General features: G+C 47.4%; 1 protein-coding gene and 1 pseudogene across 2 annotated transcripts; one reads left to right on the forward strand and one right to left on the reverse strand.

The window, feature by feature from the left end:
- Positions 1–16,595: 16,595 nt before the first annotated feature.
- LOC117854226 (fasciclin-like arabinogalactan protein 11) lies at positions 16,596–17,352 on the reverse strand (annotated as a pseudogene).
- A 2,307-nt stretch (positions 17,353–19,659) lies between these two features.
- On the forward strand, positions 19,660–21,770 carry LOC117845378 (histone H3.3a). 2 transcript variants are annotated; one of them, XM_034726414.2, is made up of 5 exons: positions 19,660–19,743; positions 20,769–20,903; positions 21,001–21,080; positions 21,227–21,317; positions 21,453–21,770. In XM_034726414.2, the coding sequence occupies exons 2-5, from the start codon at positions 20,829–20,831 to the stop codon at positions 21,621–21,623; spliced, it is 417 nt and encodes a 138-aa protein (XP_034582305.1). In that variant the 5' UTR covers positions 19,660–19,743; positions 20,769–20,828; the 3' UTR covers positions 21,624–21,770. The 2 variants fall into 2 exon arrangements, with proteins under 2 accessions (XP_034582305.1, XP_034582297.1); XM_034726406.2 differs by having other exon boundaries at positions 20,828–20,903.
- The last annotated feature ends 331 nt before the right edge of the window (positions 21,771–22,101 follow it).

Raw genomic sequence — 22,101 nt, forward strand, 5'->3', positions numbered from 1 at the left:
GTCACCAAAGATAAAATCTAACAAAAAAGCACAATATGCCTACCAACTTTGGAGTCCGTAAGGTAGAAAAGTTCATCTCCAATTACTATTACCATATAAGTGTCCAATTATAAACAATTATTTACTTTGTATAGATAAAAGAATAACCCTACCGAGCCATGTATAGTCTTGATAGTTCAAAAACTAATCTTCATGTAATACATCCACGATAAACAATGGACGGCGTTTCTAGACTACTCAGAAACTCACGATACATGGGTATATGATACAAGGAATAATTGCACTGCAACTTAATTATGCCAAAAAAGTATTAAAAACGTTGGTTGATAAATAAAAAAATCATGAATAAAGTGTACAACAAAATTTTAAAAAAGGGGGTCTATGATACAAGGAATAATTGCACTGCAACTTAATTATGCCAAAAAAGTATTAGAAATGTTGGTTGATAAATAAAAAAACCATGAATAAAGTGTACAACATAATTTAAGGAATAATTGCACTGCAACTTAATTATGGCAAAAAAGTATTAGAAACGTTGGTTGATAAATAAAAAACCATGAATAAAGTGTACAATAGAATTTAAGAAAAAGGGGTATATGATACAAGGAATAATTGCACTGCAACTTAATTATGCCAAAAAAGTATTAGAAACATTGGTTGGTAAATAAAAAAAATCAGGAATAAAGTGTACAGCAGAATTTAAAAAAAAAAGAAAAAAGGAAAAAATCGTGGCTCCTAGGAATTGAACTGCAGCTCCATTGTGAGAGTCTTACAAGCTTACCATTGAGCTAGTAATGTATACCTGTTAAACATCTAAATAAAATTTATTTTGAATAAACAAAACCCGCCCAGGCACCCCATCCCAAAATTGGCAATCTATCCTGGCCTATCCCAAACGCGTCTATTCCAAGCTTTTCTTTTTGACGATGTCCCCCCACCGCCGCCGCCCTGGAAGCCCCAGGCGTTGCCCCTGCAAGCTCCCGCTGGTGCCACCCCTGGTATTCCCCGGCGTCGCCACCGCTATGAGCCCTCGCCGACTTCGCCCCTGCATGCTCCCGCCTGCGCCACTGCCCCTGCAAGCCGATGGCGCTGCCCCTGGAAGCGGCCGGCTTCACCTCCCCTGGAAGCCACCTGCGACGCCGCCCCTAGAAGCTGCCTGGGATGCTGCCCCTGGAACCATCGGCGTAAAATTCAGGTAATTAGGAGGGGATAAATGCATGCATAGGTTTTGGATTCATCAAATTCAGAGATGATCTATGAATTTCCTCTCTTTTTTCCCAGAGAAGATGAGCTATTATATGTTGTGTAGTGCCTTTGACTTTTCACTGTAGCAAAAACAGGAACAATTCTCGGGCTCTTCTGAAGAGTGATGAGTTCCTGGTAGTTCCTATAGACTAGTCTGTTTCCAGTGTTGAATTGTACAAGGTCTTGTTGTTTGGACATCAGGCATGATGCTCAAATTACTCTGCATACATTTTGTCTTGCATAAAGATGGAACTCCCATTCAATGCATGCATATTATTGGCAGTGTGGCAATATACTGAAATTTTTTATATTCAGCTATTTTAAAGTTGATATGGTAGTATGCCATCCTTAATGTAACTAAATTAGGAGCCTAGGACTTTTACTGCTTAACATCTTGAGTAACGAACCCTTTCCCCAATCCTTGGATCATTTGACAACTTCTCAATCTCTGCCTTATCCTCATCGGTTAATTTGTATGCATAAAAGAGGTCCTGCTTTTTTGCCACATAGTTGGCCTCTACCACTGTAGCAAAAATAGGGAAACCATTCCTTGTATTCAAAGACAAGTCAAAATTGTTTATGTATATCCCAGTGACCTCCTGGAAATGGTGACCTCCTTAGGTGGCTGAGCACTACCATGATGCGGCCAAGACCATTGTAAATAACCTGGACCTATAGGGAAAACATTTAAGATGTATCAAACTCTTTGATGAAATGTTGAATGCAATGTTCTTAATTATATGTGATGAAGACAAACTCCATCCCTCCCTTGGTGTATACGACAAGACAGCATGTAGCTGAGGCCTGTAACTGCTAAGCACCTAGCCTCACCTGACCAGCGTCCTGCTGGGATCGGATCTCGAGCTTGTAGAAGGGGTGAACGCGAGGTTGTCTAGGTTTCGCTAGCTAGGACGCCGACCACATGAGTTAGTCGTATAGCCTCGAGAGGGGGAGGAAGAAAGGCATGACCCAGAGGTCGGCGCCTGGGGGAAGCCCTCGAGCTTGTGAGCGAGCGGGTTATTGAAGAAGTCGGATGAAAGGTCCTTGTTTAGTTTTGGTAATTGAGTGACAACCTAGGTGGACTAATATGTGTTTAAGTGAAGTACACAGGTGATTAGTCCACAAGTGATTATGTGATGAAGGAGCTCATTGCATATGAGACATGACATGGAGTCATGTGACTAGGTGGAGAAGATCAAGACAAAGACTTGGCTTGATGGACCGGTTGCAAGTGTGGAGGGCAAGTCAGAGGCTTTGAAGCGCTGGACCGCGTGGCAGGATGCTTGAGCAAAGACTTGGCACCAATGGACCGATGCAACAGTGAAGAGCAAGTGAGGTCAAGATCAATGAACCAATAAGGTCACGTGATGATATGAAGTGGATCATATCATTTGTGATATGGTTGGTGCATATGTTGCATCAACATTTGAGGAGATGAAATGGAATGCGCAAGGCAAAGGTATATTTGTAGGGCATTTCATTTCACTGGTCATAGGTGTGTAGAGAAGTTTATGACTGGGTTTAGGATAGATGACCGTACTATCAAGAGGGGCAAACTTGTTTGCATATTGGTCATCTAGTGCCACTTGAGCGATCTAACATTGCGATGTTGCTAGGATCAAGTGGCGTGGTGAAGAGAGTGAAAACCCTTTGAAAAATGTTTGTGAAAATGCTAACTCACTTACACATAAGGTGGTACACTTGTGGAGTTGACACATTTGCAAAGGGGTTGAAGAAACGGTCAAGAGGTGCTTAGCGGATGTAAATTGACTGGGTTAATAGGCTTGATAGTTGTACTATCAAGAATTTCATTTGCTAGATGGTTCTATAGTGCCACTTTGCTCAAACAATTGCATTGCTTGCATATGGACTAACTTAGTTTGAGAAAGTGAAAAAGATGAGAAGAAAAAGGTGTTGGAAAATAGCTCTAACTGTATAAGGGCGGACGATCCAGCCCTAGGTGGCTGGCGGTCAGCTATATCTAGACAGAGATGTGTTTTTGGGCTGAGAAAAGAATTGTCAAAGGCGGACGGTCCGCAATTGTTTTCTGCAAATAGTCCGCATGGGGCAGACGGTCCGGACCTATAAGGGCGGACGGTCTGCCACCTTCTGTAACGGTCAGTTCTGACATGCACTAAATGCTGCAGTAGCCTTTGGGGCTTGAACTGCGGACGGTCCGCCCCTTGTGAGATGGATGATCCGCCAGTCCCCAGTTTGCTCGTGTTTGAACCTAATGGCTAGTTTCGTAGAATGGTGGACTATTCGGGAATGGACCCCGGACTATCCGGGAGAGCCGTTACAGCTCATGAAAAAGTGGAAAACAGCTAGTTTGTCCCCTCCCTCTATATATAGTGGGGTGGCCAGCCCTTGGGGAAGGTTGAGCACCTTGGGGATGTGTTGCCCTTGGTTGTGTTTGACTTGGGAGCCCTCTAACTCACATGTGCTTGCAAGAGTGCGAATCGATTGTGAGTGAGTATGATTCTAGTGCATGGCTTTGTGAGATAGCATCAAGTGGCACTAGGTGTTCGTGTTGCAAGCTGGTGGTGCTTGTTATTCTTGGAGTTTGCCACCTCCTAGATGGCTTGGTGGCTTGTGACTCCGTTGAAGCACGCAAGAAGATTGTGTGTGGTTCTAGAGAAGGCTTTGTGAGGGGTATTGTGCTCGCCCCGTGGGGATCGCAAAGAGCAACTCTAGTAAAGCGTGTCATAGAGTGCCCTCATCTTGTGTTGGTTGTGCGGCGCCCGGTGTAGGCTAGGCGGGTGATGCCTATTAGCGCATGAACCTCCAAGTGAGTGAGTTGACATAACGGGGACTAGTTTGGTGGCAACCAAGTGAACCTCGGGAGAAAAATCACCATGTCAAACGTGTCATCATCTTCTCGGTGGTTTGCTCTTTACATACACGAGCTCATTACTTATTGTTCATATATATATATATATATATATATATATATATATATATATATATATATATATATATATATATATATATATATATATATATATATACACACACACACACATACATATAGCTTGTGATGTTGCTCGCGTTCTCTGATATTTCGATCGTGGTAGCGCCATATCTGCTGCTCATTGCATGCGTGCTAGATTAGGGCTACCACACGATGCTCTTCAAGGCTGTCGATGTCGACCTGCTAACTTTTTTATAGCCTCTCGCTCCTCATAGTATTGTATGCACGGGGCACCAAAGGCCACGTCGGATGGCAGGACGGCCTCTGAGCCGTACACCATGAAGAAAGGGGTGTAGCCGATAGCCCAACTCTTCTGTGTTCGCAGGCCCCAGATGACAAGGGGTAGCTCGCGTAGCCACTTGGTAGCGTATTTGGATGCGTCATTGAAGATGCGCGACTTGAGGGACTAGAGGACCATCCCGTTTGCACGTTCAACCTGACTGTTGCAGCGTGGGTGCGCTACTAAGGAGTAGTACACGTCGATGAGGTTGTCTTGGCAGAAATCCCAAAACTCAGAGCTTGTGAATTGCGCGCCAAGGTCAGTAATGATCCTGTTAGGAACTCCAAAGCGTTGCATTATTTCCTCCACAAACTGAGCGGCTCTAGCTGACTCAATGCTAGTGACAGCTTTGACCTCGATCCACTTGATGAATTTATCGACTGCCACGAAGATATGTGTGTAGCCGCTCAGAGCGGTTTTGAAGGGTTCGACTATGTCCAGCCCCCAGCATGCGAAAGGCTAGGATGGTGGGATGGTGCGCAGGGCCTGAGTCGGAAGGTGCTGCTGCTTGGAGAAGAACTAACACCCCTTGTACCTTTGGACGAGGTCCTTTGTATCGGCTACTGCTGTTGGCCAGTAGAAACTTGAGCGGAAAGCTTTCCCGACCAAATTCTCTGAGGCGATGTGGTTGCCGCATGTTCTCGAGTGGATTTCATGCAGGAGTTCAATGCCCTTGCTACATAGAATGCACTTCATCAAGATCCCTGTAGATGCAGCTTTCCTATAGAACTCCTTGCCGATGACGACGTAGTTTGCGCTGCGCCGAGCTAATTTTGCATGCTGTATCTTATCTTCTGGCGCCATCTAGTTGGTGTTCAAGGCTATGAACGGGGCGCGCCAGTCTTCTTTTGCCTCAATCATCATGACATCAATGGGTTTTGAGTCGGCTAGAGCCCGAGTGCCAGCGTCGTTGACCTGGTCCAGGTCCAAGATTTTGATGGAAGGTTTCCAAAGATCTTGTAGGAATACGCTGGCCAGAACCTGCGCGCATTTGGAACCGAGCTTGGACAGGATATCGGCGGCGACGTTGTGTTCCCTAGGGACATGATGGAACTCAAGACCGTCAAAGTAGGCTTCAAGCTTGCAGATTTCCGCGCAGTAAGCGTCCATGGATTCCTTGGTGCAATCCTAGTTTTTATTGACTTGCTCGATGACAACCTTGGAGTTGCCATAAGCAAGGATGCGTTTGATTCCTAGAGAAACAACGATGCGTAAGCCATGGATGAGGGCTTCGTACTCGGTGCCATTATTGGTGGCCTTAAAGTAGATCTGGAGCACATACTTGAGCAGCTTCTGGATATCCGTCCACTCAACCACGAAGTCAGCCAGGATCCATGAGTTGATCACATGACGCAGGCAGAAATCAAGGTCAAACTTGCTGAGCTCCATAGACCACTTGACAACTCGGCTGTTGACGTCTCTGTTGTGGAGGATTTCGCCAATGGGGTATGATGACACCACCCGAATCTTGTGCACCTGAAAGTAGTGGCACAACTTTCTTGAGGAGAACAGAACTGCGTAGAGCAATTTCTGAACCTGCGTGTAGCGGGTCTTGGAGTCGCTGAGGACTTCGCTTACATAATACATTGGGCATTGCACCATGTGAGCATGGCCGAGCTCTTGGCGCTCCACAACTAGCACGGTGCTGACAACATGCGTCGTTGCAGAAATGTAGAGGTACATAGTTTCTTGGTCGGCCGGGGCTGTCATGACGGGAGGAGTGCTGAGGAAGGTCTTGAGCTCTTCAAGTGCCTTGATGGTCTCGTCGTCCCACTCAAATTTGTCCGCCTTTTTGAGGAGCTTGAAGAAGGTCGGACCTTTTTCTCCAAGTTTGCTGATGAAGTGGCTAAGGGCCGCCATCATGCTAGTAAGCTTCATGATGTCCTTCTTGTTTGATGGTCTCACCATGTTTCGGATCGCATCCACCTTGGCTAGGTTGGCCTCGATGCCTCGCTAGCTGACCATGAAGCCCAGGAGCTTTCCAGATGGGACAACGAAGACACACATGCCGGGGTTGAATTTCCAGCGGTAAGCTCGAAGGCTGTTGAAGGTCTCCACATGGTCGGCTATGAAGCTTTCCTCATTCTTTGTGTTAACAACCACATCATCGATGTAGGTCTCGACGTTCTTGTGTAGTTGTGTCATGAGGCAACCCTGGATTGTCTTCTTGTAGGTGGCGCTGGCGTTTTTCAGCCCAAAGGTCACGGTGTTGTAGCATTAGATGCCGAAGGGCGTTATAAACGCCATCTTATCTTGGTCGGCAACATCAAGGGCAATCTGGTGATACCCTGAGTAGCAGTCGAGGAAGCAGAGCAGGATGCTCCCTGCCATAGAGTTGACGATTTGGTCGATGCGCGGAAGAGGGAAGGGGTCCTTAGGGCAGTGCTTGTTTAGGTCGGTGTAATCAATGCACATTCTCCGTTCACCGGTTTTCTTTCTTACAAGGACCGGGTTTGCTAACCAGTCGGGATGCTTACATTCACGGATGAATCCGGTGGCTAGGAGCTTATTTAATTCTACCCTAATGGCCTCCTTACAATCTTGGGTGAAGCGATGAAGTTTTTGCTTGACCGGCCGTGCAGTCTTGTTCAAGTCCAAGGAGTGCTCAGCCAGCTTCCTAGGGACACCGGGAATATCGGATGGCTTCCACACGAATATGTTCGAGTTTTCCCAAAGGAAACTGGTGAGCACGAGTTCCTATTTCTCTGATAGGTCGGCCCCTTTGAGGGCCATCTTGGTTGGGTCTTCTAGGCCGAGGCAGATCTTCTTGACCCTAGGGTGAGGTTGCAGTGCCGTGGGCGTCGGCTCTATCTCAGGGATCGTTAGCTGGTCCTTGCTCATTTTCTAGGCCTCGGCTACCAGGGTTGTGGCCTTAGCTGATAACTCCAGGGCTTCTGCGAACTGAACTGCCTTGGTGTCGCATCTGTATGACGTCTTTACATCACAGTAGACGAAGAGGATTCCATTTGGGGCCAGCATCTTGAGGACAACATAGGTGTGGTGCGCAATTGCCATGAACCTCACCAGCATGGGCCTACCAAGGATAGCATGGTAGGAAGTTGTCAAGTTTGCTACCTCAAATGTGAGGTGCTCCGTGTGGTAGTTGGCTTGTGTGCCAAAGGTGACCAGCAAAACAACTCGGCCAATCGGGTAGGACCCTTTGCTGGGGACGATGCCGTAGAAGGGCTCTTCACAGGGCTGGAGTCGCTCGAAGTTGAAGTCTATGCGCTTCAAGGTCTTGGTGAAGAGGATGTTGAAGCCGCTACCACCATCAATCAACACCTTGGGGAGTAGTGCCCGGTCTATGATCGGGCAAACCACTAGCGGGTAGGACCCGGGATCTAGGATGTGGACCTAGTAATCTTGCATGGAGAAGGTTATAGATTGCTCTGACCAGCGCAGATACTAGCCTAGCTGCACGGAGATAAAGTGCACCTCTTGCTGGCGCAGCTTCTGCTGGTGGTTGCTGCAAAAAGCATTGCAACTGCCCACGATGATATTGACTTGGTGCTCCGGTCGCTGGAAATCTCCATTCTGGTAGGCACTGGACTGTTGGACATCTTGATGTGGTTGATTGTGGTGCTCCTCTTGGTTCTAGTCGTTGCGGTCATCGCGCCTGCGGTTGTCGCGGTTGTTGCGATCATCGTGGTTGTCACAACAGCGGTCGCGGTCGTCGTTATAGTGGCCATCGCGGTGGCGATCGTCGCGGTCGTTGCAGTCATCACGGCATCGGTAGTCATGCCTGTTGTCATCCTGGCGGTAGTCGGTGCAGCGAGGCCGCTTGTACTCCACCGGGGTGCTGACCTCTTTCTTCAGGACTGTGCAATCCTGAAGAGTGTGACGTGCATCCTTGTGGAAGGGGCACGGAGCGCTAACGATTTCATTGAATTCTTCCGGTTGAAGGTGGTCGGGCGGTAGTCGGTGCAGTGAGGCCGCTTGTACTCCATCGGGGCGCCGACCTCTTTCTTCAGGACTGAGCAATCCTGAAGAGTGTGACGTGCGTCCTTGTGGAAGGGGCATGGAGCGCTAATGGTTTCATCGAATTCTTCCTAGTTGAAGGTCGTCGGCCTAACAGGATCAGTCTCAGCAGCGAGGACCTCTTGTGCCCTTTTTCAAAGTTCAGACTCTAAACGTGCCTGGGGTTCGTTATGGATCACCTAGCCATAGTCGTCGCCCGGATGGTGCTTGACATTCTGGAACTAAACTTTCGCCACCTCTTCGTTGTCTGCTTGCTTGTTGACAACTTCCATCATGTGCTCAACCATCTTGGGGGCAGCCTCGTACACCTTGCAGAACATTGTGCGTTTCATCAGGCTGGAATGGAAGTAGATAATGATGTCATAGTCTTCAACACCAGCCAACCTATTGCAGTTCCCAAAAAGCGGTTGGCGTACTTCCAGATGGTTTCGCCTATCCTCTAGTGGACTTGGCCGAGTTTCTCCACATTACGGGCCTGTTATAGGTAGCCTGGTAGTTTTGGGTGAAAGCTCTGGCGAGCTGACCCCAACTATCGATGCTATTCTGGGGGAGATTCTCCAGCTACAGGAGCGGAGTAGGACCCATCACCACTGGGAAGTAGGCGGTCATCTGGTCGTAGGTGCCGTTGGCGGCTTTCACCGCGGTGCTGTATGTCTTGAGCTACATGGTGGGGTTAGAGCGACCATCATACTTTTCATTGATGGCCGGCTTGAATGTGGCCAGCCAATCAACAGCCCTAAGGCGTGGAGTGAAGGCGGCGAAGCCATCAATTGCCATGTCATCATCATCGTCATCGAGGTAGTACTGGACGGACGGAGCCCCGGGGCGACTACGGTAGTCGTGCCGAGGTGGAATGTAGGTGTCTTCAAGGGCGCCATACATGTAGTTGTAGTCAGCGCGACGGCGCATCCCATCTTCTTGGCGACGGCAGTCCTCGCACTCGGCATTGTGGTTGGGCAAAGGAGTGCCATAGTCGCTATCATACTCGGCGCAGCGGTAGAGCTCGGCTTCTTCACGCTCGTGGTGGCGGTTGTTGAGGTTGGCGTGGATATCGCGGTGCTGACGGAGGTCGCGCAACTCATCACAGAGATCACGTTGCCGTCCTGGTCGACCACAATCCTCATCATCGCCTCTCTTGCCGCAGCGGCGGTTGTTGTTGTCGTCATGCTGACGGCCGTTGTTGACGTTGTCATTGACAGGACGGTAGGCGTTGTTGTTGGCAGGTGGGTTGGCGCTCTGATCAACCACTTCTGGATTGGCTCCATCCGACCTCCCGCGCGGTCGCCTCATCGGTGATCGGGTCTGCTATGCCCGGATCAGCTTTGAGAGTGTCGGGTAGCTATGGACCGAGAATGTGTGGGCCAATTATTGATCTGCTCCTCCATCTTGGTGTTGGTGACTTGGAGTCGCGCCTAGATTTGTCGGATTTGGTCCGAATCTGGAAGATTTTCTAGGTCAGTGACGGCAGCCCCCAGGTTAGCCTGGGGTGTAGCGAAGACGTTGTGGCCGGCCTGCTCGAGGTCGGCTAGTAGATTGAGGATACGTATAGGGCGCCTGCGTCTGTCCCGAGAACCACCTTGTTTGGCATTGTCGCGGTCATTGTGCGGCTGTTGGCGTTGGTCGCCTGCTGCATCCGCGTTAGCAATGGGTTGCTGCTGGGCGTTGGCTTGCTCCAGTTGGTGCCATGCTGCGTAGTTCTGATTCCTAGTGTTATGGCCTTCTTCTTGAAATTTTGTTTCACCATCACGGGGTGGCTCATCAGTGGAGACCATGAAAGCTTCGTGATCAGGTGTGAAGGAGTTGCTCTCATCGTCGATTCCATAGGGATTTGTCGTCAGGACGATGCAAAGCACCTAGAATTCGCCATAGTCAAAAACTGGACGGGTTCGGGAGGGTCACCAGATTGGATCTAGAAAACCTGGTCAAGCTTAGCGGAGTACTCGGCGGTCGAGTTTCGCAGACCGAAGGGGACATGGGACGGACCCTACGCCGACCTTGTTGAGCGTAGAGTCACCTCAGACAAATCTATACACTTAGCAATGGTGTTGCTGATGCGATCTAGCCCCACGATCGGGTCGGAGGGTATGGGTGGGCTGGCAACAGCGAGTAGATCTGGAACCTTCTCGGAGAGAGAGAGTCCGTCGACTTGCTGGGTAAGTGGCTTGACGATCCTTGGGTGGAGAACTTGTCCTGTTGGGGTAGATCCGACAGAAGCTGAGCTGGTGGTGGACGCCGAGTCAATGAAAGACTCCAAGTCGATGAGAGAAGCGGTCGGATCGGAATCCGCTGGCATGGTCTCGAAGCGAATCTGGATCAGGTTGGTGAGGAAGTCCTTCATGCTCTAGGAAAAAATAACATCGGGACGGAATGCCATCGAGGTTGCTAAGAGAATCTCGCAACCACCCCTACCTGGCACGCCAATTGTCGGATTTAGTAGCCCGGTAGTCCACCGGGGGGTTACCCAAGTGGTTGATTTGTAGGTGAGGGTGATTGCGAAACCAAGAACTCAAAGGTGATCACGAGAACACGAGGGACACAGGGGTTTTAGACAGGTTCGGGCCTCCAAAGAGTAATACCCTACGTCATGTATAGTGGTGGATTGTATTGCCGGTATGAGATAAGATACCCTCGGGGGGCTCCCTTGGCCGTCTTATATAGGCTGACGACCTAGGGTTATAAGTCAGTTTGAATCTAATCTACTCGGTAGTTACATGGAAAGTAATCTGAGTCGGACTGCAATATGCGTTCCATGGTATCCGGGCAGATTTGGACTGTCTTATTGCCTTGACGTGTACTCCAAGCAACTTCATGTTCTTGGCCCGCACGTCCTAGTGGGACGGGCCCACTTGTCAGGTCCGGCCAATATCCCGGTGAGTAGAGACCTATGGGTATCCATATCCTTCACTTTCTTTCATAGTCAGTATGCTATGTTTTATTCTTTATAGATAGAGAAATTTGTGACTTTTAGAATGAGGAAGAATGGAGAGATTTTTATTTATACATCCATTATTTGAGCTAAATATTTTTGATAGTTTGTGTGTTATGTTTCAGAACTTGATCAGTATGAGGGTAGAGGAAAAATAGAGTTAAATAGTTCATAATTTGATCCTTGCAAATATAAGGTAAAAAAATTGTCAAAAATAGAGTTAAATCGTTCATAATTTGGTCCTGCAAATATGAGGTAAAAAAATTATCAAAAATAGAGTAATCCATCGAATCGTTTTTATGTTATTAAGGGATTCATTTAAAATATTCGGATTGGGGTCATTGGCTTGTATGCTTATAATATTCAAATTAGAATGTGCAGCTTGTAAGAGATTGTGTATAGAATTTCTTTTGCCTTTTTATGATTATAGATGATTTTGTTTTATATGATTAAAATTGATTATTTGTATTTGCTTCATCACATGACCTTTAAGGTTTGTGATAACAAAGCGACTGTTGGTTAACTTTATGGTTGTGAAATTCTACTTGGTATTCTCTGTATTCATCGTAAGATTGTACTAAAGAGTAGCCCCTTTCCATGGATATCTACTAACGCGACTAAGTAACCTAAGTAATTCTATTATCTCCCGAGGCAATTTCACCTAAGGAACACTTCTCTGTGGCCAAAGAATTATGTGCGATCGCTAGAAATTGCATAAACGAGAACTACTGAATAGGTGTCTGATCGCTAGAAATTGCATAAACGAGAACTACTAAATAGGTGTCCCCTATACGGGTCCCTAGCATAGAAACTTGTACTGAAAAATCGAACTAGCAGCATAGGGATATTAAAAGGACATTACATTAATACAAACAAGTTTACATATGACTTTCCCTTTCGGGAACCCCAAACACTTGGAGAAGGAAAGGGGAAGATTATCTCAAAACAGCTTATATTACACTAGCGCTGAGCTAATTTACAAGTGGTATACTACTGCTAAGCGTTAGGTGGCCTAGGCTTTCTGCTTCTGGTGCTATGTGAACTCCTCCAATGCCTTTGTTTTGCGCTGTGGCATCTCCTTTCATAGTTGCACAAGGAGCACGGCCTTCATCGTTGATCTTTGTCCCTAGAGCATGGCTCTAACTGCGGCCTAGACTAGAGTTCTCGGATTTCTTGCATTTCTAGTCTTGAACCGCTTATGGACTCCGATCTTTGATGCCACGATGCTGCTGGGGAATCGGCCTTTAGTACGAGTGCTCAACCCCTTTAGTACCGGTTGTACTATGTCGATATTAAAGAGGTTCTTTTAGTACCGGGTCAAATAACCGGTACTAAAGGTTTGTACTAGTATTGGCACCAACTGGTATGTTTTTCGCCAAAAAATAAAGAAAAATTTTTGTTGACCGCCATGCATCGTCACAAGTCACGCGATTTTCACGTGTAATATGCACGTACGCGGTCTGTGAAATTCGAACTCATGACCTCAAGCCTCGCGCGAGCCTCCCTTACCATCTCACATACACAGTACCCATGGAGAGAATTTTTAGTATCGGGTCATAACACCACTCGGTACTAAAAGTGACCCTTTAGTACCGGGTGGTGTTATGACTCAATATAAAAGACCTTCGAGGACCTCTAAATTTGGACCCAGTACTAATACTAATATTAGTATCAAGTCAAATGTATCCGATGCTAAGGCTTATATTTCTAGTGAAGGCAGTACAGTATTCTTCAGTAGCGTTCGTGGCTTCTCTGCTTCAGCGGTTTTTTGTTTCTTTGCCGATGATGCAGCGAAGATTATTTAATCTTGTCTTTTGCTAATTTTTTCCAATATTATTTATATGCATAGTAAATTGTGGGAATCTTTTATGGGATGCGGATTAGGCTGTGAAAACTAGAGCATTTGTAGGTATGCTTCCAATATTTGACAGTATCACTATTAAAGTAAGTATGCTTATAGGTTCTGCATCTCTCCCTCCCTCCCTCCGTGAGAAGATAGGCTTTTGAGGGTTTTTTTTTCCATGGGACAGGCTTTGAGTTTTCAAGCTTTAATTTATATTTTTCTTTTTATTCCAAAGTAGATTACATTTTATTACGGTGACTCGTTAAATTGAGTTCAGTTTAGCAATAATAAAGAAACGAAATTTAGCAATCACTAGATAATCTATTGTGGCACCTGAAATATAGGTTGTCTTTTCATCTTTTTCAAAGTTTTCACATATGCTTATTTAACGCATACGGCTTGGAACGTCATGTAGTAAATCATCTTTTATTATAAACAAATAAACCTGAATAATTATGAAAAATTTGTGAGACGCATCAGTCAATGATACCAGTGTGGCTACAGCAAACTCCAGAGATTATTGCACGCCTTGTTAATGCATATTGTAACTAGAGCATGATTTAATAAAATCCACCTCTGTTTCGCAAACAAAAAATGATACCAGTACCATACAATTGTAGTTCAATTTTTCAGACGGGATTCAAAGCATTATTATGCTGGCCTCACAAGTCACAACATGGTGTTAGAATTCTGTTGGGCTCAAACATTACTGAATATATGCATGGAGCATCTAGGGCCCGTAACGGAAAGCATGTAGGCCCAACAACAACATAGACTAGGTGGAGAGGCGTGCTCTGCGTACTCCCTCGGAATTTGACTCGTGTATTTGCTCTGCCGCGGCAACAGAGGGATAGGATGGCCGAGTTTGCCGGATCTAGATAGTTTGGCAGAGCTCCGTCTCTTTTGAAAACAGCTCCAGCTTTAGTTTCTTTTCTTTGGTGGAGTAACTTCTCCGACTCTAGCTCCTCTGGGCTTTCTTTTGAAAAACTGTTTGGCAAAACGGCTCTTCCGTGTAGTTTAAAATGATCAGATAAGATGCAATACCCATAATACCCTTTCCTTTTCCTTTTCTTTTTTTTTGCCTTCACCTTTTCTTTTTTCTTTTTTTTTTGCCTTCTCCTTTTCTTTTTTCTCCACGTTCTCCATCTGCCTTATCCTTTTGCTCTGGCTCCTCTGGGCTTCCGCTGCCAGCCTACCACGCGCGCCGCCCAGCTACCCGTCGCTGCCCGTTGCCGTGCCGCCTCGCCCCACTACCGGCGAGCTCCCCACCGCCTAGCTCCCCGTCACCATGCCTGTTTGCTGCCGGCTCCACCGCCTACGGGCCCTCCCCCGAGGGTATGGTAGGAAATGGCCGAGGAGGAGCAGCGGGAACTTTTTTTTTTGCTCTGCCTCCCCGAAAGGGCTCCTCTCAGCGGGATTCGTGGGGCTCCACCGCTGGAGCCGAAGCCGTTTCGCCCGGAGCACGTTCTTTGGCAGGACTTCGGGAGAAGCCGCTCGAGGAACCGCTCCCGGAACCCCACCAAACGGCCCCTAGTGTCACCTCGTGTGTTGGAGGCTTGGAGCTACGGCTGTCCGCGTACCGAGGTGCAGTCCGTCGTCGTCTGCGCTCGAGAGCTGCCGCAGCAGCCCCCACCGCTCTGGGCCACGGTCACTTTGGTCCGCATGGCTGATCTCAGCCGTAGAAAGGTGGCGCCGCTCGAGCCATCCTCCGCGCAGGGCACTGCTGGGACGATCCCGTCCTTGCCCACACTGAGCGAAAGCGCATGGCATGGGCGCGGTGATGACGTGAGGTCCAGCTCCGCTCGGCGGTAGCAGCGCGGATTGGTGGCAGGAGGTGCTAGGTAGAGCCCCACGCAGTGAAGTGGGCCGAGGGATGTTGGTGCTCGACGTGTAGTGCTCGGTGCTGGATGAAAGCGCGGAGTTCTGCGTGGCGTCAGGACTCGGAAGCTCGGTGACGGGCGGAGCAACGCGTCGTCACGCGGGTCGGTCGGCGACATGGTCAAGGCAGAGCAGCTAGGCGCGGGTTGGGCGGCCAACAAGAAGCTAGGCGGCGCGGGCTAATCGGAGCGGCTCTACCCAAGTACCTAGCCACCTGCAGAGCTGCGGCGCGTGTGGCCGGTCAAGCGCTCGGCGTGGGCTGGCGGGTGGCACGGACTGAGCAGCCGGCGTGTGTGGACCGCCGGAGCAACCGCCCGACGGCACCTGTCATCCCTCGCCTGGGGCTGCAGGCACTAGCCGGGGCCACAATGCGCTCGCCTCGGCTGCGGCCTGCGGGCTCTCGTCCGGGCCGGCGCGGTGCGCCCGCTGTGTTTTTTTTCAGGAATCGAGCTCATCTCGGTTGGATATAGGGAGCGTTTAATTTGGCAGAGCTCCTTCTCTACTGAATTCAGCAGGTGCTACCGTAGGTATGCTGAAATAAAATTATGCTATATCCATCTACGTGACCATATTCGTGATCTCTTCGTTACCATGTCTGTGTCCGATGTATTGCCATCTGCGCGTTGTGACACTTTCATGTAGCTGAGATAATTTTATTTGTATCATTTGGATCAATAGTTTCAGCCTGTCGATGCGTGGTGACAGTGCACCAATTTAGTATTTTAAAAATTGTATGATTTCGTTGTTGCGTATGTGCGCTTATGTCATTATACGAGTGTGGACCTGTTGGAATGTTTGTGAATTGATTCTCTGAAATGAACTAAGAAGCTGGAAGTTGGAAAAAGTACTAATTTTAAAAGTTTATGCTAGGAATAAAGAGAATCGCTGCACATAACTACCTCCGTCAGATATAATCTCTCAGAGAATCACGCATAGAGAATTAGAATCATAAGAACCGCGTAGCAGCTAGTTTCGGCGAGTACAGCTGTTCTGCGTCCCGTTAGCTCGTGTAGATTCCAGAAGCTACTGTTGAAAGTTGAAGCCTGAAGCCCAGCTGACATCGTATAAAAAAAGAACGCTACAGTAACTTGATGCCCTGAGCGATGGACTAGGCCAAGAACTTTAATATAGAGTAATAGATTACATATTCTTATTGTGCTCCGAACTGCAAAGGCCTGGCAATCCAAAAAGCTTTTGTACTAAAGGAAATAAGGCCCAAAATCAATTCATCGTCTCATTTAAATCAGAGACTCCACGATTTCCTCTTTCAAAAGAAAAGGAGCTCCACAATTTGGCATTGTGGTGACCTTTTAAATTTTAGGTACAGTTATTAGATTTAAGGTATCTGCTAAATACAAAAATTATATGATAGGAAAATACTCTAATCAATTAATAAACAAGTAAAGGAAAAATGCAGCTGTGCTGAGTGTTACATAATGAAATACATGCATGCGATGATTCTTAAAGACAAAAAGAAAATATTCACTGCGTACAAATAGTGAAATACTTAAAAATTTAAATTTCAACACCTGGTCCTCTTCGTGGCTGTCCCCGCGGCCTCGTCGTCTGCCTTCTCATCAGCAGGAGCTTGATCAGCCACCGTAGACGACGGGGCCTGCTCCTGCCGTTTTCCAACCGCCGGCGCCGGCGCCTCGGCTCCATCCTTCACGGCGCTATGACTGAATAGCTCCCGCGGGAGCAGAACCTTGTCGACGGAGTACACGGCCAGCCGGGGTACACCGAGTAGAGCGGCTTCCCGAGCGTGGACACGTTCACCTGGCGCTCGCCGCCGGAGGTCACGTTGACGGTGCACACGCCGTGCTGGCCAGAGGCTTGCGTGCGCAAGGGGTTCGTGGTGGTCTGGAACGACACGAGGCTGTAGTACCAGGGCAGGATGTGGAAGAGCACCAGCTGCGACTGCGCCTGCGCGTCCGGCGTCCATCCGGTTGAGCGTGCCGAACCGGAGCCCCGCAAACGCCGCGGCGGTCGGGGCCAGCACAGTCAAGCCCGTCGGCGTTCCGGTCGCTGCCGATCAGGCTGGTCACCTGCGAGGTCACCTCGGTGTCCTTGAGCAGGCGAATGATCGCGTTGTACTGGGTGTCCTTCGTGAGGATCTCGGTCAGGTTGAGAGGCACCGGCGGAGCTGGGCTCGGCGCGTCGACCACGGCCGCGGCCTCCGCCGAGACGACGGCAGAAATTGCGAGGATTACTACCACAACAAGAGACATTGCTGCTGCCTTGAAGCAAGCCATTTTGTTAACTCGTCACAACACACTACGTGGCGTGCACGGTGCACGGCGAGAAGGCGCAGGTGTATATGATGCCTCTGTGCAATGGAGGCAGGAGGGTTAAGTAATGGATGTTGGGGCTTGGGGGAGAAGTGAGAGTAGGAGAAATGCGGCTTTCTTGCAGTTAAATAACTGCCAAACGGTTGGTTCGGCCATCTTTTCCAAATCGGAGGGAAACACGTCCATGTTTTAAGTGTTTTGGTTTGCCTATGTTGCAGGTGGAATGTGCAGATCTAAACAGGGGACCAGTAGTAAGGCTACATGTAACATGTTTGTTTGGATTACTCTCTTTGAAGTGCTCTGGGTCGGAACACTAGTCCACCCCACTACTAGAGAAAACACTTATTTGTATTAGTTCATCCATGCCGGATATAAATAAGCGGGCACAAATAAGTCATTCATACCAGATGTACAAGTCGACACAAAAATAATGGACTATTCGTGCTGCCTCTCTTTCATTTGTGATGGTGCAAGTTTAAGCCAACACGGATAATACATGAGCTTGGGAGATACATGAGCTCGCTCATCTATGCTGTCATGGCAGCATTCACGGTGACTCCGGACAGCCCGGGTGGATCTCAGATGACCTTAACCAGAGCACCTCAATATATACCTACCATTGGGTATGCATACCCTCTCCCTAAATCCACACCCACCCACTTCTGGAGGGTATGGGTAGAAAATTATATACCCATTAGAAATGGGAGGGTACAATTTATCCATTGGATATGTATATATATGTAGCACAAAGTTAATGAGTGGGATTGAGGAGGGTAAGGAGTGGATAATAATTATTTAGATTTGGGTGTGAATAAGAGTGGATTTGCCCATACCCTTCCCAGTGGTAGGCCGGTATACTCGACTACATTCTTCTAGAGCATGGTGGCCATATGCATGCTCATTTTTTTGTTTCCTCATGCGAACTCCCGTGATCCACAGTCCCTGTATATTGTGGCGTCACTGTGTCATTGAATACCAAGTGGTCCAACAAGGCCATATTATTTTTTTTTCTCAAATACGCAGGAGAGATTATATCTTTGTATTAAAGGTAAAAGTTTCAAACAATACAATGCACGGCAAGAGCACCTGCACCAAACAAATCCCATTGCATGCTTATTACATGAGAGCTATCAACCTAAACACACCCACGGAACTGTCTCTCATCAGGCCATGGTGACGGTCGATCGCTGTCTGCGAGCTCCCTAGGAACAACTCCTCCATGGCCTTGAAGTGCGTCGTCGTCTCGAGTGTTGACCCATATAGCTTCTTGTATGCTTGCTTGGTTTCGGGAGTCACCGGTACCTACCTTCCATCATTCCGAAAACGCTTTATCATGAGGACTTCGCCACGCTTGGCTGCAGCGACATTGGAGAGACCATGCATGGTTTGCTAACCGCTCACTGCGCTTGGGCAATACGGGTGTGACTGTCGTCTCGACGACGCGAGCCGGTTTCGGCTGTGACGCCAACGGTGTGCGTAGCTTGGTCTCAAGATTTTGGGCCGCTTAACGCACTGGAGCGCCGTTCCCTTCGCCATGTTGTCCTCGGGGTGGGATGCATGCGCGGGCGAACTTGGTGAGCTCAGCACAACCACACCCGCGTTGCGCGCCGTAGTCACTGGCGATGTGGACTCATCTGACAAAGTAGCTGCGACCGCCCCAGCAAGAGACGATGTAGGGCGCACTGGGCACGTGTCCGCAGCTGGTGTCGCCAGGGAGCCGGCCGCGGATCGCACCGAGATGCAGCGGGCCGGTGATCAGAGGGGTAGCAGCCAGGCCATGTTATCAACGATCTAGCATCAGCATGTTGATTCCTTACAAAGGGTAACGATGAACAATCTCAGTAAGATGTACAAACACACAGAGACACAAAGTATTTTTTACTCCATGTGTGTGGATCCCCTGAATATAGTGTCAGAGTTACGGTCTAATGGTTCTGGATGAATTAGCATTAGAAAAGACGTAGAGGCTCAGCCGTAGATTTGTATCCAACGCCAGAAAAAGGATTTTGATATTATAAAGGAAGGAATCCGCGACTTAGTGTCATCAGCCAATAGCAATCCGTCATTTGCCCCCATCGATCCGCGTAACAAAACCAAATCAAAATGTTACAGCCGTCCGATCATACAGGAACGTACCAAACAAGGATTTAGGAATAGCACACACCCTTCTCCCGGCCAAGTCGGTTGCGGTGCCTTTTGCGTGCCTCCCTATAAATAGCGCTCCTCTCCTGCTATTTCTACCACTCACGGCTCAAACAGGAAAGGCTCACCAACAAGGCAGCAACGCAGCGCAGCATAGCGGTTAGCAAGCCGCGCACACACGATCTGTGAGAGGTAATATCATTTCCTTTATGAAGATTAGCTATTCTCGCCTAGGTACTTCAGTTTCAGTTTGTGCCCTAATTGGAGATACGTGATGGCTATATCCTTGCTTTGTCCTCCTCATCGAGACAGACCGACATGTTTCATCCTCTTGTTGCACCGTTCAGGGCGTGTGGTTCACACGATCAAAACCCTAGAACCACTTAGGGTTTTGATTATATGTGAAACCTCTAGGTTCTGGATCTTATTAGGATTGGAGTAGAGAATATTTGCTAGATATATATTTTCAGAATCGTCTGATAATTTTCCTAGCTTGCGTCATTTTGGTCGGACATGAGATTCGGTCTTCTTCTGCTGTGTGCTCTAGAAACATAGTTCAACGTTATCACCTCTGGGCTCATGAACGGTGATCAGTCATCAGTGCGATGCGTAAGTGGTTCATGTAAACAGTCTATAGCAGACAAATGCTAACGTCCTACTCCTTCCATCCCAAACTATAAGTCGCTTTGATTTTTTTGGTACATTCATTTTGCTATGCATCTAGATATATTGTTATATCTATATACATAGCAAAGTGAATGTATCAAAAAAGTTAAAGCGACTTATAATTTGGGAAATTAATTTGGGATGGAGGGAGTACTTGTTTACTTGGTAGACCACTGGGGTAATGAGATTGCTTATTCCCTCTGAAATTCTATATCTACCGTACCCAATCCAATGCCCTAATTCTCTTGAAGCCCTGCTGATTGTCCTTTATTTGCATTATAGTCTTTCCATGCCAAACAATCACGTCTCAACTCACATTCTCCATATATATGTATATACAAAATTTTATTTGCTATGATACGTCTGTACTCAATTTTTCTAGTAATACATGATGATTATTTAGTAAGCCATTGTTGTGTGTTTGTCTTCCATCTTCTGGTTCCATGCACATTTCAGTCAGTTACATCCTACCAGATACTAGATGAAGGTTACTAGTATATGCTACGAAGTTTTGTTTCTAATTCTTACAAGCATTTCAATTCCCATGACAGTATCTTGTACAAAGGAACTCATGCTTTAGTTTTAAAAGAAATTACCACTTTGTTTGAAGGATGGCTCGTACTAAGCAGACAGCTCGTAAGTCGAGCGGAGGAAAAGCCCCAAGAAAGCAACTTGCAAGGATATTTGTACGTGCAAGACTTTGCACATTACCTATCATTACGATTAGTATTAAAATTATAACTTCAGTACTAGTATTAACTTACAGGTTCTCTGTGACCATAGGCTTCGGCTCGTAAGACAGCTCCGATAACCGGAGGAGTGAAGAAGCCTCGCCGATACCGTCCAGGAACGGTAGCTATTCGGTATGTAGAGCACAATGCAATTTTATTTCCTCTCATTATGAGTAGTCTTTCACTCATCAAGTATCTGTAAAAGAAGCGAATCACGATGTTATATTATATCTTTTTTTCTTCGGCAATGCAATAACTGATTTCCTCTTACTCTGTAGTGAAATTCGCAAGTATCAAAAGGCCACTGAGCTGCTCATAAGGAAGCTGCCCTTCCAGAGGCTCGTTCGGGAGATTGCGCAGCTTTACAAGGTACAGTTCCTTGATTGCTACATGTCTGAATCTGTCCTAGTTATTTTTCACATGTGTAAGGCACTAAGGCAGAGTATTCAAACAAATAACATTTTTTCTTAGAGTTCTTATAGTTCCTCATGGCTACGCATGCAGAGTGACCTGCGTTTCCAGAGCCATGCAGTGCTTGCTTTGCAGGAGGCAGCAGAATCATATCTTGTGAGTCTCTTTGAGGACACCAACTTATGTGCTATCCATGCCAAGCGTGTGACAATCATGCCCAAAGATGTTCATCTGGCTACAAGGATCCGTGGCGAGAGGCCTTAATTGTTCTACAAATGGAGCAGCCTGCCACGAGCTACTTTTCATGTTCCTGCCTTTATGTTGAGAAGCCCTTAAGATTGTGTTAAACATTGCAATTATCCATCGAATAATTAGTTGATGTTCGGTACCATTATAAGTTGTTTGCTGCAACTGGTCGTGTAAGGTTGCTACGTAACTTCTGTGATGCCATTTGCAATGCTGTGATATCATTCATACGTTCTGCATGCTTCCCTTGTTTTCTATTTGTCTTATGCTGATGCTGTGATACAAGAAACAATCTAACGACCTCGTGATCTTACATAACTGCGATAGCTTCTGGTATCGATCCCCAAGTAGTTGCAAATAGAGATGTGGTTTGCCGGAAGCCTTTTAACGACACCGTACTTATCTGTGCCATAAGAGGTTGCAAGAGGAGGTGGCAGCTGTGTCGGACTTCTCAATCGGGTACGGCTTTATTTGCTCATCCAAACCTATATAATCT

Source organism: Setaria viridis, chromosome 1 (assembly GCF_005286985.2).
Source record: "Setaria viridis chromosome 1, Setaria_viridis_v4.0, whole genome shotgun sequence".
Classification (NCBI taxonomy): Eukaryota; Viridiplantae; Streptophyta; class Magnoliopsida; order Poales; family Poaceae; genus Setaria; species Setaria viridis.

Coding starts and splice junctions, on each gene's coding strand:
- LOC117845378 (XM_034726414.2), top strand. CDS start 20,829: ATGGCTCGTACTAAGCAGACAGCTCGTAAGTCGAGCGGAGGAAAAGCC. Junction 20,904..21,000: donor AGCAACTTGCAAGGATATTT/GTACGTGCAAGA, acceptor CTGTGACCATAG/GCTTCGGCTCGTAAGACAGC. Junction 21,318..21,452: donor AGATTGCGCAGCTTTACAAG/GTACAGTTCCTT, acceptor CTACGCATGCAG/AGTGACCTGCGTTTCCAGAG.